At 54.0% G+C, this 15,506-nt stretch overlaps 1 protein-coding gene across 2 annotated transcripts in view; it reads right to left on the minus strand.

Annotated features, from left to right (window-relative positions):
• Positions 1–15,506, minus strand: part of Pdgfb (platelet derived growth factor subunit B) — a 23,832-nt gene continuing 8,326 nt past the window's right edge. For both annotated transcript variants that reach the window (XM_045153106.1, XM_004650322.2), the window contains exons 2-7: positions 11,392–11,488; positions 9,190–9,279; positions 6,555–6,760; positions 5,063–5,207; positions 2,295–2,445; positions 1–1,992 (exon numbers count right to left, since the gene is read on the minus strand). In XM_045153106.1, the coding sequence (XP_045009041.1) occupies positions 2,321–2,445; positions 5,063–5,207; positions 6,555–6,760; positions 9,190–9,279; positions 11,392–11,458 (633 nt within the window). In that variant the 5' untranslated portion in view covers positions 11,459–11,488 and the 3' untranslated portion in view covers positions 1–1,992; positions 2,295–2,320. The remainder of the gene's footprint in view (positions 1,993–2,294; positions 2,446–5,062; positions 5,208–6,554; positions 6,761–9,189; positions 9,280–11,391; positions 11,489–15,506) is intronic.

A 15,506-nucleotide genomic window follows, 5' to 3' on the forward strand; every position in this document is an offset into this window, starting at 1 on the left:
CCTGTACTGGCTCCAGACCACACAGTGGTTGAAGGGTGAGCGCCCAGCCCCACGATCAGGTCTGTGAGCTGCATCATTTGACTCCTATGGCCCCTGAGGATCTCATCCAGCCCCTGCACGTGTCACTCCACCAAGCTGCGGATCTGTGACCCTCCGTGTGGACCATGTTGCAAAAACCTCTCTCATCACCAGCAGAAATGGGCCCAGGGCCAATGTATCAGGAGCCGCTCTCCATCCCCAAAGCCAGAGGCCTCCCTTGGAGCCGTGCCTGCGTGTGCACGTGTGTGCTGCGTATGTGTATGTGTGTGCACGGAGATGTGCGAGGAAGCCTGGCCGCCCGGAGTGAGAGGAACACGTAACAAGCTGTCGGCGCAGCCTGCCAACGCAGAAAGGTTAATCGTCACGCGCGATGCCAACAGACAGACCTCCGGCGGATTCATTTGGTTTCGTTTTGTGGTTATTTTTTTTTTTTACAACTTTAAATACGGAATATAAATAAATTTTACATTTAAAAAATAAAAGGAAAGCCCCCAAAAATATAATCACCGACTTTACAAACTGAAGGAAGCAGATGTGGGAGGGGAAGAAGAAAGTGCAGGGGAGATGAGGTGGGCGTGGACTGCTCGGGTCCCCAGGGTGGGCTCTGGGGCTCTCCCTTCCCTCCCCCACTCCTAGTGTTTTCCTGGCAAGAGCCACCAGGTAGAACACAAGGATCTGGGGTGGGGGAGGACTGTGCAAGCAGAAGGGGGGCACAGGGGCTCTGCTCCTTTCTTAAGAGACCTTTCCCTAGCATCCCATGCCCACCAGAAACAGGACGGGGGCAGCAGGCCTTGGAAGTGGAGATGATTAACCACGCTATTACCTCCCCCCACACACCACAGGCTCACTTCCATCTGACAACTCCAAGCCACGGGATGGGACAGGGCACGGCCACTCCGCAGAGTCTTTGTGTGAATCAGGACAAGGATCCCTTTCCTCAGACACTCGACTTACGCGTGCCAGAACGTCATAATAAACAGACAAAGCAGCCTCCTCCAGGGTGTGGCTAGCCCTCCCTGCATGTGGTGCCCATGCGCAGTACCTGTCCTGCACAAGCTCATGTAGCAGTCTAGGTTGGGGCCGGAATATGATGGGCAGGTCTCCTGTCCCAAGAAAGAATGTCTGCAGTCGTGTGGGGTCTCAAACGGGGTCCAAGAGCCCCATGGGGGAGCAGACAGAAGGACCAAGATGGGAAGAAGGAAGACACAGAGTGGAGGTACAAAAAGAAAGAAAGAAAGAAAGAAAGAAAGAAAGAAAGAAAGAAAGAAAGAAAGAAAGAAAGAAAACAGGAAGAAGTAAATGGGGTGAAGAAGAGAGAAGAGGTGAGAGTCACCTTTTATGTTCACTTCAAACATAAATTGTATCTCTAACGCATCAGAGAGAGCACGTGGCCGCCTGCACAGAGGAGCCCATGTCTTCCAAGATTTCAGACTTCTAAAACGCAAGGAAGCCACTGCGAGCAGAAGAGACGGGGAGAGGAGCCGAGCGGCAGGTGTGGACACTGCGGTGGGGGTGGCGTTCTGCAGTCCGTGCTCCCCGCGTGGTCCTGGCCACGACGCTGTAAGGGACTCCAACCTGCCTGGATATGTCCCCCTCCAGCTGGCCGGAGATCCAGGGACCAGGCAGCCTGTGCCGAGGTCCTCAGGCCATGTGCTGGGCTCCTGGGGCCAGTCCACGGTCCACAGGACCCCCGGGATGTTCTGGAGCTCTCATCTCGGGTTCTTGGGGTTGCAGGAGGAAGAAGTATGGAGTTGAGTCCTTCGTTTGCTTCTGGAACTGGGGGAGGGCAGGCTGCAAGAGGGACAGCGCTGGTGGAGGGTGGCCAGGCACGTGGGGGTGGGGGAAGCACCATTGGCCGTCCGAATCAGGCATCGAGACAGACGGACGAGGGAAACGACATATCACTCCAAGGACCCCATGGGGGCAATACAGCAAATACCATATTAAATAACCCTGTGGGCCGAGAGCAGAGGAACATGGGGTCAGAAAACAGCCCTTGGGACCAACCTTACCCCAGAACCCCAATGCCCCGATTCCAATAGGGCCCAGGCTGGGGGGTCATAGGGAACTGGAAAGGCTGGAGACATACCCTTCCTCCTCTTGGGACAGTGAGGCACAGCTGGACAGGAGCCCCCAGAGCCCTCCCTAGCGAAGAACTTGCTTAGATGGGAGTAGAAAACACCCCTGTCCCCTGTCACAGCTGGGGGCAAAGAAACATGAGACTGGGGGCCCCAGTTTCTCCACCAGGCGCTCACCTGCCCACACTCTCCTGCCAAGGCCCCTAGGCCCCGAGGGTCTCTTTTAGCGCCATCTTGTCATGTGTGTGCTTGAACTTCCGGTGCTTCCCTTTAGGGGGCCGGCGGATTCTCACTGTCCGAATGGTCACCCGAGCTGGGGGCGTCTTGGCTGCTCAAGAAGAAAGTGCCGGTCAGCATGCGATGATCACGGGCTGTCCACCTGAACCCTGAGTTTTGTTCAGTTTTGAGTTCATGATTTCATTGTTAACACACACATTTGTGGGAGAAAAGGCAGCAAGACACATCCAAAGAGGGCTGTAGAGATTGCTCAGTGGCTAAAGGCAATTATTTGCCTGCAAAGCCTGATGGCCGGGGTTCAATTTCCCAGTACTCACATAAAGCCAGATACACAAAAAGTGGTGCATGCACCTGGAGTTCATTTGCACTGTCAAGAGGCCCTGGTACACCCTCTTCCTCCTCTCTCTGTGCTTGCAAATAATTAATAATAATAAAAATTGCTGGGCAAGGTGGTGCACGCCTTTAATTGCACTTGGAAGGCAGAGGTCAGAGGACAGCCAAGAGTTCGAGGCCATCCTGAGACTACATAGTGAAGTCCAGGTCAGCCTGGGCTAGAGTGAAATCCTACCTCAAAAAAACAACAAAAAAAAATTTTTTTAATTAACTATTTTTAAAAAGAAGATACATCCAAAGAATTCCTAACTGGATGTGGCAAGCCCTGGGGTGCAGGTGAGGCCTGAGCACTGTGCAGTCTCTGGAACGTCCCTCAGCCTCTCTATGCTCCAGCAGCCCTGTCTATAATACTGAGAGGCTGACTTGCAGGGTCAGTTCTCTAGTATTTAAAAATCCTTTCTAAAATAAATAAATAAATATAAAAATAAAAATCCTTTCTGTAAGGCTGGAGATACGGCTTAGCAATTAAAGCGCTTGCCTGTAAAGCCTAAGGACTCATGTTCGACTCTCCAGGTCCCACGTAAGCCAGCCACACAGTGATGCAATTGTGCACGGTTGCACATGTGCACAAGTCTGGAGTTCAGTTGTAGTGGCTAGGGACCCTGGCATGCCAATTCTCTCTCTTGCCCTCACTCTCTCGCATGAATAAAAAGAAAGGCAGCCAGGCATGGTGGTGCATGCCTTTAATCCCAGCACTCGGGAGGCAGAGGTAGGAGGATTGCCGTGAGTTCAAGGCTACCTTGAGACTCCATAGTGAATTCCAGCTCAGCCTGAGCTAGAGTGAGGCCCTACCTTGAAAAACAACAACAAAAGGCCAGTTTGTTGGCTTTGCCTCAAAACAAAACAAAAAACAAAATCCTTTTTGTAAATATTAAGACAGGCGAGTGAGGGTCTGAGAGCTCCCAGAGTCAGGGAAGGACCAGGGACAGAACCTTAAGACACTTGGCACCCCGCCACACTTCTGCCCTGGGCAGGCTATGTGACCTTGGGCAAGGACTCAGTGCCTCTGGGCCTCAGGTATCTCCACAACCAAATGAGGGGGAGGGAAGCAGACGAGACCATTCTGAGTCTTTTTCAGCTGAAATCTAGCTGCCGCTGAGACTGTGAGACAAAGGAAAGAAACCCATTTAAGGGCTGCTTGAAGCCCATCTGTCTCATCTGGCTGGACAGATGCCCAACCATCGCAGACCCCTCTGACTGATCACCAACTACTGCTGTCTCCAGAGCTAAGATCTCTCTCCAACGGTTCTCCCTCTTGTCCTGGTTCCTCCTTCAACAGCCACAAGAACACAGCTTGATTCCGTATCCCCCAAAGCAAGCTGTCACTATCTGAACCACATGCGTCAGGTCTTCACTTGCCCAGACCCTGGCTCCTGCTGCCGCTCCATGCCCTCATTCAGGAAAGCAGGGAGTCAGGGTGATGGGGTTGGAAACAGGCTCCTCGGGACAGACTGACTAGGAAGAAGTTGTTCTTAACTGCAACCCAGAAGGCGCTGGGCTCAGAAAGAGCGGAGAGACTGCAGCGCACACAGGATGAGCATGGGCAAAGGCCCCGAGGCAGAACCGTACCCAGTCTCTCAAGGCCACCAGCCAGACTGGGATGACGTAAATGAAGGGGATTGGTTGTTGGCCAGGCCAGAGGGCCTACCAAGAGCTACTTGGAAAGAATCTAGATTGTTCTCAGGGAGACTGAAAGGCACATGAATTTAACCAGTGATATGCCTGATCTCCATTTTGTTGCTGTTTGGATGAATGCATGTGTGTGTGTATGAATGTGTGTGTGTATGCATGTGTGTGTGGAAGTGGGTATACAAGTGTATGTGGAGGCCAGAGGACGACCTCAGATACACCATCTATGTCTTTCTGAGACAGTCTCCCACTGGCTTGGACAGGCTGGCTGGCTGGCTAACCAACTCCAGAAATCTACCTGTCTTGTCTCCCACTGCTGGGACCACAGGCAAAAGCCACTATGTCTGTTGTGTACCTGGGTCCTGGAGATCAAACTCGGGTCCTCATGCTTGTGAGACAAGCACTTTGCCCACAAATATCTTCCGGCCCCTGTTCTACATTTCTTTCTTTCTTTTCTTTACTTTTTTTTTTTTTTTGGATTTTCGAGGTAGGGTCTCACTCTAGCTCAGGCTGACCTGGAATTCACTATGTAATCTCAAGGTGGCCTTGAACTCACTGTGATCCTCCTACCTCTGCCTCCCGAGTGCTGGGATTAAAGGCGATCCCGGGTCCCAGGTCTCCATTTCTAAGACCCGCCCCTTCCGAGCTGCTGTAGCCCCTCAGAGCAGCCCTGGGAAGGTGTTTACCTCTCTGTTCCTGGGACCCCACGTGGCTTCTGGTCACAGGCCGGGCAGGTACCACTGTCTCACACTTGCAGGCCAAGTGGTCCTCTAGGGTCACTGTGGCTTTCTTAAAGGTGGGCTTCTTCCGCACGATCTCAATCTTTCTCACCTGGAGGACAGAACCAGCAAAACATCCCTGTGGGCGCCACCCCCGCCGAAGCCATCCACAGCACTGGAATCTTTCCTCGAAAGCCCGAAAAGCTGGGACAGCGGCCTGCAGGGCTGGAGCGGTTTGAACCAAACAATAGCAAGACCTTGCCCTCTGCCCCTCAGAGCTTTTCCATCAAAACAAGCCCTTCAACCTGGCCACAGCCCCTCACCCCCACCCTGGCCCCCCAGAGAGGGAGAAAGGCATTTCCGGGTTGAGTATGGGGGGGATGGGGGACTGCTGTGTCCTCATTCCTGGAGCACTGGAGCACCGGCCAAGGCCAGGGGCTGCCGCTCAGGGTGGAGATGGCTATCTGGAAGGAAGTGAGGGAGGCTTTATCTAGGGGGGAGGCGGGAAGGGGGAGGGCGGCTGTCAGCTGTCCATCCCTAGAGCTTGGAGTGTTGGGGACAGGAGATACCATAACAGTAGGCTGAGAAGTGTAGAATTAACATTTGTAATCTCAGGAACAGAGCCAGGCGAGATGGGAGATGGGCAGGGGTCAGGCATGGGCCGCGGCCAGAGGGAAGGGTGCAGGGCCACACAGCCGGCATATCCTGGGCAATGCGCCCAGGTGTCCTTGGGAGAGGCGGGCCTCTGGGATGGAGACCTGCCCACCTGAGTCAGAAGACACTAGGCCACCCTATGCCCCGCCCTGCTCCGTCCAGGAGAGATCACGAGCTCCGGGACAGCCCCTGGGTTCCTCCTACGGACCAGCATGTGTACCCGACTCCTTCAAAAGAGATGGCTTCAGCCCTGGGCCATTTGCCAGGGTGGTCCCTGGTCCCTGCACTGCCTGTCTCGTGGACCGTCCTCTATGCCATCCTTGTCAAAAAAAAAATAAATAAATAAATAAAAATAAAAGACACTAGCAGGAGTCAAAGTGCCGGACGGCCCCCTGAATAGGGAGGAGCTGTGGGGGAGGTTGAGCAGCCGCCCAGCCCATTCTAAGTGTCGGATGTTCGAAGGCATGTCCCTCAGGAGGACACGATGGCATTACGTTCCCTGTAGGCAAGGTCCATTACCTAACGTGGCACACCCAGCCCCGCCCGGTGGCTTCTGGTGACTGTGACCCTGGCGGCCTGCGTTCCCAAGTGCAGTCCGGGGGGGCGGGGCCTGCGGGAGGGGCGGGGCCCGGCGGGAGGGGCGGGGCTGAGTGAGGGGCGGGGTTGAGGGAGGGGCGTGGCACGGCTGCGGGAGGGGCGGGGCTGCGGGAGGGGAGGGGCCCGGCGGGAGGGGAGGGGCCCGGCGGGAGGGGCGGGGCTGCGGGAGGGGCGTGGCACGGCTGCGGGAGGGGCGGGGCCTGCGCACCTGCACGGGCCGCAGCTGCACCTGCGTGGGCCGGCACTGCACGTTGCGGTTGTTGCAGCAGCCGGAGCAGCGCTGCACCTCCACGCAGGGCGGCCACACCAGGAAGTTGGCGTTGGTGCGGTCGATGAGGCGCCGAGAGATCTCGAACACCTCGGTGCGCGTCTTGCACTCGGCGATTATGGCGGGCTCCGCCGCCGTGAGGGAACCTGGAGAAGGAGGCCTGTCAGATGGGGACCTTACTCCAGGGGAAAGGGGGGGGGGTGTGACTACGCTGCACACCAAAAAAGCTCTTCCTCAGAGAGACCCCCCCCCCTACCCCACCTCTTTTAACCCACTGGAGACCTGGCTCTGAGCAGTCAGCCATGGAACCTGGCTGGGCAGGTGCCTAGAGGGCTCTAAGCCTCCGCTTCCCCCACCTCGGAACAAGGAGAAGGAGACCCACCCCCCACCACCACCTCAAGAACCATGGCCAGGATCAAGTGAGGTCATTCCGTGTGGCTGGTCGTAAATTTAGTGCATGTCTGTTCCCTCATCTTGGCTCGGAATTACTGTCGCCCAGGTTCTGACAGTTGTGGGTCTGCCTGAGTGTGTGACCCTCTAAGGGCTCTTACCCTGCTGGCTTGCACTCTAATCTGTTCTCTTTTTTTTAAGATTTATTTTTATTGATTGATTGATTAGAAACAGAGAGAGGAGAGAGAGACACACAGTGTGAGAATGGGTACGCCAGGGCCTGTAGCCACTGCAAACGAACTCCAGACACATGCGCCATCATGTGCATCTGGCTTACATGGGACCTGGAGAATTGAACCTGGGTCCTTAGGCTTCACAGGCAAGCTACTGAATTGTTAAACCATCTCTCCACCCCCCTCTAATCTATTCTTAATTTTTGTTTATTTATCTGAGAGCAACAGAAAGATAGAAAGAGAGAGAGAGAGAATGGGTGCACCAGGGACTCCAGCCACTGCAAACGGAATGTAGATGCATGTGCCACCTTATGCATCTGGCTTACATGGGTCCTGGGGAATGGATCCTTGAATCGGGGTCCTTAGGCTTCATAGGCAAGCATTTAACTGCTAAGCCATCTCTCCAGGCCCTAATCTGTTCTTAAATGGCCCTTTTTGTCAAAGATTCAGTGGTCGCATCTATAAAATGGGATAACAGAGGAGCTATGCATTGCTGCAACCTGAGCTTAGAAGGCGGAGGTGGGTCAAGCTCCACCTACGGCACATGCTCAGTCACCTGCAGAGAAACTGATGCTCCAAGAGATACACCACCCATTTTACAGATGGAAGGGTGCTGCTCATGGGCCTGTAGTTTCTGCCAGCCATACTTCCAGTCTTGGGGGGCCACAGGAGAGCACCTGTCTCACCCAGGGAAGTTTCTCTGAAGCATAGCAATCTACTAACTCCCTCTAGCCTCTGCCAAGGGGCAATTGGCAGTCCTGGGCTCTGTTCCATGCTTCCTGCCCCTGACACACATAGCCCCAGGCCACAAAAGAGAAGTGAAGCCCACCAGAGCCACCACCGCGTTCGACTGAGAAGAGCTGCCAGGGGCCCTCAGCCCTACCACTTCCAAGCCGCGCGGCTCCTTGCTCCTCTACCCTCTCTGGGCCCTGGTTTCCAATTCTATGGACCAATCACATCTAATCTGGAGCCGGGGAGAGAAAGAAGCATGTGATCTTGAAACCCTATACTTAAGGGCTGGAGAGATGGCTTAGCGGTTAAGGTGTTTGGCTGCAAAGCCATAGGACCCAGGTTCGATTCTCCAGGACCCACATAAGCCAGATGCACAAGGTGGTGCATGCATCCGGAGTTGGTTTGCAGTGGCTGAAGACCTGGCACTCCCATTCCCCCCCCCTACATAAATAAATAAGTTTTAAAAATAAACAAAAGCACTATACTTAGAAAACATGATGAACTTGGGAAACAGCTCAGTGGGTAACGTGCTTGCTGTGCAACCATAAGGACCCCAGAGTTCAGATCCCCAGCACCCAGGTAACATGCCGGCTATGGTGGCGTGTGCTCGCCATCCCAGCACTGCGGAGGTGGAGGCCGAGGAATCCCTAGGAACTGCTGGCAGCTAGTCCAGCTGGATGAGTGAGCTCTAGGCTCAGAGAAATTTATTTATTTTTTTTCTGAGGTAGGGTTTCACTCTGGCCCAGGCTGACCCGAAATTAACTATGTAGTCTCTTGGGGGGGGGTCCTCAAACTCATGGGGAATCCTCCTACCTCTGCCTTCCCAGTGTTGGGATTAAGGGTGTGTGTCACCACGCCCGATTTAGAAATCCTTTTTCAAAGAATAAGGTTTGGACAGCGACTGAGGAGGACACCCTATATATACATTGACCTGTGGCCGCCACACGCACATGCACACACATGTGCATCCCTACACATACAAATACAAACATGCACACGGCACACATACGCATGCCAAAAGGAAAAAAAAAAAAAAGAAGACATCCGTGGGGCAGAGGGCATGATGAGTTAACTGTAAGAGTGGCCATATTCCTCATTCAACTCCCTAAGGATGGGAAGGGGAGTTCGGGGTGCCCCTGAGCCAGGCTGGCTGCGTGCCCAGGTTTTCCATTCCTGGCTTCCATGTTTGGGGGGTCCACTATAGGAACCATTGGTCTTACCCAGGCTCCTCCTCCCGCGAGATGAGATTTCGGGCTGACCTCCAGAGCGGGCCAGAGTCATGTTCAGGTCCAGCTCAGCCCCGTCCTCATCTGTAGAGGAGAATACGGTTAGACACTGCCGGCTCAGGGGGCGTCCCCTCAGCCTCCTTTAAACCAGAGGGTCCTGGCTCCAAAGAGGGGCATCCAGGCAAAGCCCAGGGCAGCTGGGCGCCTCAGTGGGAGCAGTGGGCCCAAACAACATCTTCGGGAACCTCCAGCCTCACTCTGGGATATTTAGCCCCATTTTTGGCTAGAACTCATGTCAAAGGAGTTAAAAATAACCCCTTCCCTTTGCTACTGTCAGCGGGGCCCTCCTCGGCCTCCAGGGTGGAGCTGGGACCCACAGCGCTGGAGGCCAGTTCCCAGTGCCCTCCAAAGCGTTCCCATCGGAAGTGCTGAATGGAGAAATTCCCAGAATCCCCTGGGGGCTCACAGGCCCTGCACGCAGCCCCTCTGGAGCCCAGACAATGGCCCTGCTGCTCTGAGGGGAGGGTGGGGAAGAGAGAAGAGAAGGGGAGGCAAGGCAGGGAAGGGGGTGGGAGGGCCTGCACCAGCCACGCACCCCAACATGTCTCCTCATCCCCCAGCTCTCATCCTTTTTCTAGGCTTGTCCGAGTTTTTGCTTCTGTTCCTATGGCACTAACCACAGCTCTTTTTCTTTAAGCTAGGCCCCTCTCCTCTCAGCCGTCCTTGGCAACATTGCCTTACGCCACAGATGATGGCCAGACCTATTAGGAGCTGAGGGTGGGGAGGAGGCTTTGAACTTGACCTTGAAGGTGGGCAGCCTCCCTTCTATCTTCAAAGGTAAGGAGCAGCAAATGAACTGAGGGGGGGCGCCGGGGACAAGCCCCTGCCAGCTCCACACGGCACCTTGAGGCTCACACTCCCTCCCCAGCCCACTAGCCAGGTCAAAGACAAAGGCTCTTGCTGGCTACCGCCCCTGTCCAGGATCCCGGGGAATCCTGTTTGGAGAAGACCATCCTGCGGGTAGCCTGTGACTGGTCTGCTTCCGTCCAGCCGGGACAGTGGCGCCCACATCAGCCTGTCTGTCTGTCCCTCTTGGTCCTTGCCTTCCTCCCTGCCATTTCTGGAATGTGCCCGGTGGGGAGGCGACCAGGAGAGATGTGCTTTGTGGAAAGGTTAAGTTGATTAGGAAGAAATAGCCACATGGTTGCCTTAAACCAGGCCTGCTATTGAAAAACCTCACGTCCGATATCTCGCCCCCCACCAGGGGTGTGTTAGGGCTGTCCGTGAGAGGGGCGGCCCAGAGCCTTGGAAAGAAACAGTGTAAGGGCTAAATTTGGAAGTTGCCCCATTGTGTGGCCAGGGTTGGCCAGGCGGGCACGGGGTGGGAGACATCGGGTGGGGGCCCTGGTGAACAATGGGTGGGCCCAGCTGGGGCCCCCCTCCTGCCTGCCTCGCCATCCCCCAGTCCAGGCAGGATTGAAAGGGCCCGGGAATGCTTTTGAGAAGGAGCCAGGGGCCCAACGGAGAGAGGAAACAAAGGCAGGAAATGCTGTTCCCCCGTAGATAGCGTCTGGGCAAGGATTACAAAGAGACAGAACCCCAGAGGGAAGGGGACCCGGGGGTGCGAGGGGGGGCTTGCTGACCAGGGCTCCAGGGACCAGGCCAGAGGTTAGAATAGAATGGAATTTGCTCTGAAGACAGCATTTATAAATACATTCCCAGCCCAGCCACGTGTGTGCCACCGAGCACGTGCCCACTCGCCCAGCGTGCTCTCGGGCATGGGCAGGGCTGCCAGCTGGTCCCAGCCAGGTGTCCCCGAGAGACCTTGCAAACTGGGCCCTGAGCCAGAGGGACAGGGAGATGGCTCCTCTGGCCCCACCCTACCCGGCTGGGTCCACACCTGGATAGGTACTTAGCACATGCCCTGGGCACCTTCTCCTTGTCCCCACCCCCTTCTCCCTCTCCCCCCCCCCCACTGCCAGAGCCATATGTGGGTGCTTCTTCTGCCACGCCCCATGTCCCAGGTACCAGCCCGCCTGCCTACTCAGTCCTGCCCTGGGCAGGTGTGGCTGGGCCGGCTCTGGAATGCACCATGGCCCTAGTTCTTTGACACCCAAGGGGAGGGTGCCCTTGCTGTCCTCCCATTTCCCCTAAGGGCCAGCAGCGGACAGGGTTTTGAAGGAGGGTGTGATTTACCTACGGAGTCTCCATGCAGCAGGCGCTGGAGGTCATCAAAAGAGCGGATGGACTGGTCACTCAGCATCTCATAGAGTTCCTCAGGAATGGGGTCCCCCTGCCAGGCAGACACCAGAGACCAAGTGAGCTCCCCAGCAGTGGCTCTCCCCCCAACCATACACTTTCTCCTATACAAAGTTCCTACAGGACCCCTTGGTCACTAAGAAATGGACAGTCGGGCTGGGGCGAGCAGAATTCAAGGCTATAAGCGCAAAAGCTCGGGGGCCTGAACCGCTAAGACGTCCAACCCAGTCCTCAAAGAATCCAAGTGTGTACGCAGCTCTCCCAGCTTGTCTGCGTCTGTCTCCCCCATCAGATCACAGGTTCTGGAAATGTTCCAACAATCTAATTTCTCCCTTCACACCTGGCAGCTAAGGCCAGCCAACACATGCACACGTGCACACACGAACACGTGTGTGCGTGCACACACACACACGGGAGGGGCTAATTATCCCCACTTTACAGAAAGAAAACAGAGGCTCAAATAGGAAACATCCCTTGCCCAGGGCCCCACAGCTCATTACCAGCAAAGGCTTTTCTCCAATTATTATAGTAAAACTAGTACCCCAGTCTCCTGGTCCGAGGGGTACTTAATAAGTGCTTGCTGAACCATGTGGTCTCAAGATGCCACATGTCCCAGTGCTACCCATTCAGTTTCCTTTAAAGAGGAGAGGAGGGAATCCTCAGACCCAGCCGGGAATCCTGAAAGCTTACCCATGCCCATGCCTAACCAAACCCTATTTTTAGAGCCCCTTTGGCCTGTCATCAAACACTTGAAACCTAATAAGAACCTTAACAGGCCTCACTACAAGCCGGCTTCCTCAAGGGAAACCACAGGTCCCACAATCACATGTGTACAGCTTGAGAGGAAGGTCACTGCCTCATCCCCAGGGTCCTCAGGACCCCAAAGGCCCTGAGAAAGAGGTGAAGACAGATGGGACTTCCATGAGAAGCATGGTCCTAGCCAAAGGAGGGGCAAAGAACAGGTTTTCAAGATGCTACGGCATGCCTGAAGGCTCAGACCATGCAAGCACACTTGTGCAGAGCCATCTGGCCTGAGGGAGGCTGTGGGAGGGTGTCAGAAGACTGATTCTGGGTTAAGCCACCTCGTGCCTCAATTTCCCTGGACTGAGAAGGGAGGAAGTCCTGCCCTACTTGGGTGGCTGAGTACAGGAGGGAGGGGATGCTGCCACGGCACTGCTGGAGAGGGGAAGGGAGCCCTCTCCCCGAGAGCCGTGTTTCTTGGACACTTGTGGGTGCCATGTGCATGGTGCTTACCTGCGATCCCTGCTATTCAGGAGACAGGCAGGAAGGTTACTTGAACCCAGGAGTTCAGGTTAGCCTGGGCAACATAGACTCATCTCAGAAACAAAAAAGAAAGAAAGAAAAAAGGACTGGGGCTGGAGAAATGGCTTCTCGGTTAAGGCACTTGCCTGCAAAGCCTAACGACCCGGGGTTTGATCCCCCAATATACCACGTAAAGCCAGATGCACAAAGTGGTACATGTATCTGGAATTTGTTTGCAGAGCCTGGAGGCCCTGGCATGCCCATATTCATTCATTCATTCATTCATTCTCTCTTTCCTTGCAGATAAACAAAAATATTTAATGCCTTAACTGCTAAGCCATTTCTCCAGCCCCAATAAAAATATTTAAAAAAAAAAAAGACGCAAATTTTTAGGGGTCCTTGACAGTGGTCTTGGTGTCCAGGAACACCTCCACAGGAGTACAGCCACACCCAGCTTTGGTCCCACATGTCAACCTGCGAGGTAGACCAGCAGGCTGAGTGGGCATGACGACTTTGAAATCAGGCCCTAATTTCCTGGCATTTGGATTACTCTGATTCTGAAGCTTATAGCCCTGTCCAGTGTCTTAGCGCTATTGGCGGCTTGAGGAAGGAGAATTGGGGGACTTGCATCCTCAGCATCTTGCCTACACATCTGGGCAGAGATGCACAGGACAGATGGCTGGTGGCTGGTCTGGAACAAAGACCAGGAAAGGCCATTGCCACTGAGTCTTGTCAAACTCAAAACTGATAGTTCAGAGACCTGGGATTCTACCACCTCATAATGATGGCATCTGCTGTGTGATCTCAGATGGGTCACTGCCTCTGTCCAGTAGTGGCTATTGTCTGTGAATTGAGGGGGGCCTGCACATAAAACATCTGACTTCCTTTTAATTCTGCCTGGGGGGGGGGTGGCAGAAGATAAAGCTGGGGTGCTCAGGGTGGCTTGTTCACGTAAGGGAATGAAAAATGTCTGTGATCCATGGCCTCACAGTGCCTGACATTACCTGCACAAGACCATCATAAGAGAAGGAAAAGATCATGACATAAAAATTAAAAGAGAGACTGATTGAGATGGGGAGGGGGCATGATGGAGAATGGAGTTTCAAAGGGGACAGTGGGGGGAGGGCGGGTATTACCATGGGGTATTTTTTATAATCATGGAAGTTGTTAATAAAAATTTGGAAGAAAAAGAAAAAAAGAAAAGTGTCTGTGGAGTGGTGATCTAATTAGCCCTTCAGGGGAGGGCCAATGACATTTGGTGCTTCTGCCAAGATCTCCCTCACCTCCTGGAGGCTGTAGCAAGCCGACCCTCAGTCAGACCTAGTGGATACCCCAGGCCCTCAGCTCCAGGCCACAGTGCAAAGAAGACTGTACGGAAATCAACTCAGGCCCCCAAAGCTGACTGCCGAAGCTGACTGAGTGGGGACGGGCCCCATGGAGACCATGGAGGTGGAAAGAGTGTTTGTTGGTGCTCAATAAAGACTGGAAAAAACAGATAAAGGGTTCTACCTTTCTCCCTGGGGTCCTCTCAGGCATGCTCCTTCCTCCTGGATTTGTAACACCACAGCAAACATTTATCAAATGCCAAACAAGCCAGGCACTCCTACACAAAGTACAATCTTTTTTTTTTAAATTTTTGTTTACTTTTATTTATTTATTTGAGAGCAACAGACAGGGAGAGAAAGGCAGAGAGAGAGAATGGGCGCGCCAGGGCCTCCAGCCGCTGCAAACGAACTCCAGACGCGTGCGCCCCCTTGTGCATCTGGTTAACGTGGGTCCTGGGGAATGGAGCCTTGAACCGTGGCCTCTAGGCTTCACAGGCAAGCGTTTAACCGCTAAACCATCTCTCCAGCCCACAAAGTACAGTCTTGAGGCTGACACTATTTATTTTGATGCCAGATAAGAAACTAAAGCTTGGAGAGATTAATAAGCAGCCACAGCCTAGATGACTAGCCCGTGGTGGGAGCTGCCTCCTTCCCAGGCTGCAGAATGCTCACTCTCCCCCAGCCCACCACAGAGCAGCTTGGCATACCTCCCCTCTGTTCTGATGCCACTGGTCTCCAAGCATCAGTTGAGGGTTCCTGTTGACTGTTTAGCGCTACCACTTGTCACAGCAGTGGTTCTCAACACGATCATGGCACACCTTGGGGACACCATGCCATCTGAAAACCTTATTTTTTTTGAGGCAGGGTGTCACTCTAGCTCAGGCTGATCCTCCTACCTCTGCCTCCCAAGTGCTGGGATTAAAGGCATGTGCCACCACACCCATCTTTTTTTTTTTATATTTTAATTTTTTTTTATTTATTTGACAGAGAGAAAGAGGGAGAGAGAGAGAGACAATAGGCGCGCCAGGGCCTCCAACCACTGCAAACGAACTCCAGATGCATGCGCCCCCTTGTACATCTGGCTGACGTGGGTTCTGGAGAGTTGAACCTGGGTCCTTTGGCTTTGCAGGCAAGCACCTTAACTGCTAGAGCCCGTTTTTTTTTGTTTTGTTTTGTTTTGTTTTGTTTTTTTTCTTTTTGAGGTAAGGTCTCACTCTAGCCCAGGCTAACCTGGAATTCGCTATGGAGCCTCAGGGTGGCCTCGAACTGATGGCAATCCACCTACCTCTGCCTCCAGAGTGCTGGAATTAAAGGTGTGCACCTCCACACCTGGCTTCTAAAATGTTTGGGGGGGGTCTCTCCTGGCATCGGTATGTGGAGTCAAGGACACTACTCAATGCCCTACAGCCTTCAGGGCAGTCACACATTACTGTAGCATCCCTGGTCTCAAATAGCAGCAGTTAA

Source organism: Jaculus jaculus, chromosome 6 (genome assembly GCF_020740685.1).
Source record: "Jaculus jaculus isolate mJacJac1 chromosome 6, mJacJac1.mat.Y.cur, whole genome shotgun sequence".
Taxonomy (NCBI): domain Eukaryota; kingdom Metazoa; phylum Chordata; class Mammalia; order Rodentia; family Dipodidae; genus Jaculus; species Jaculus jaculus.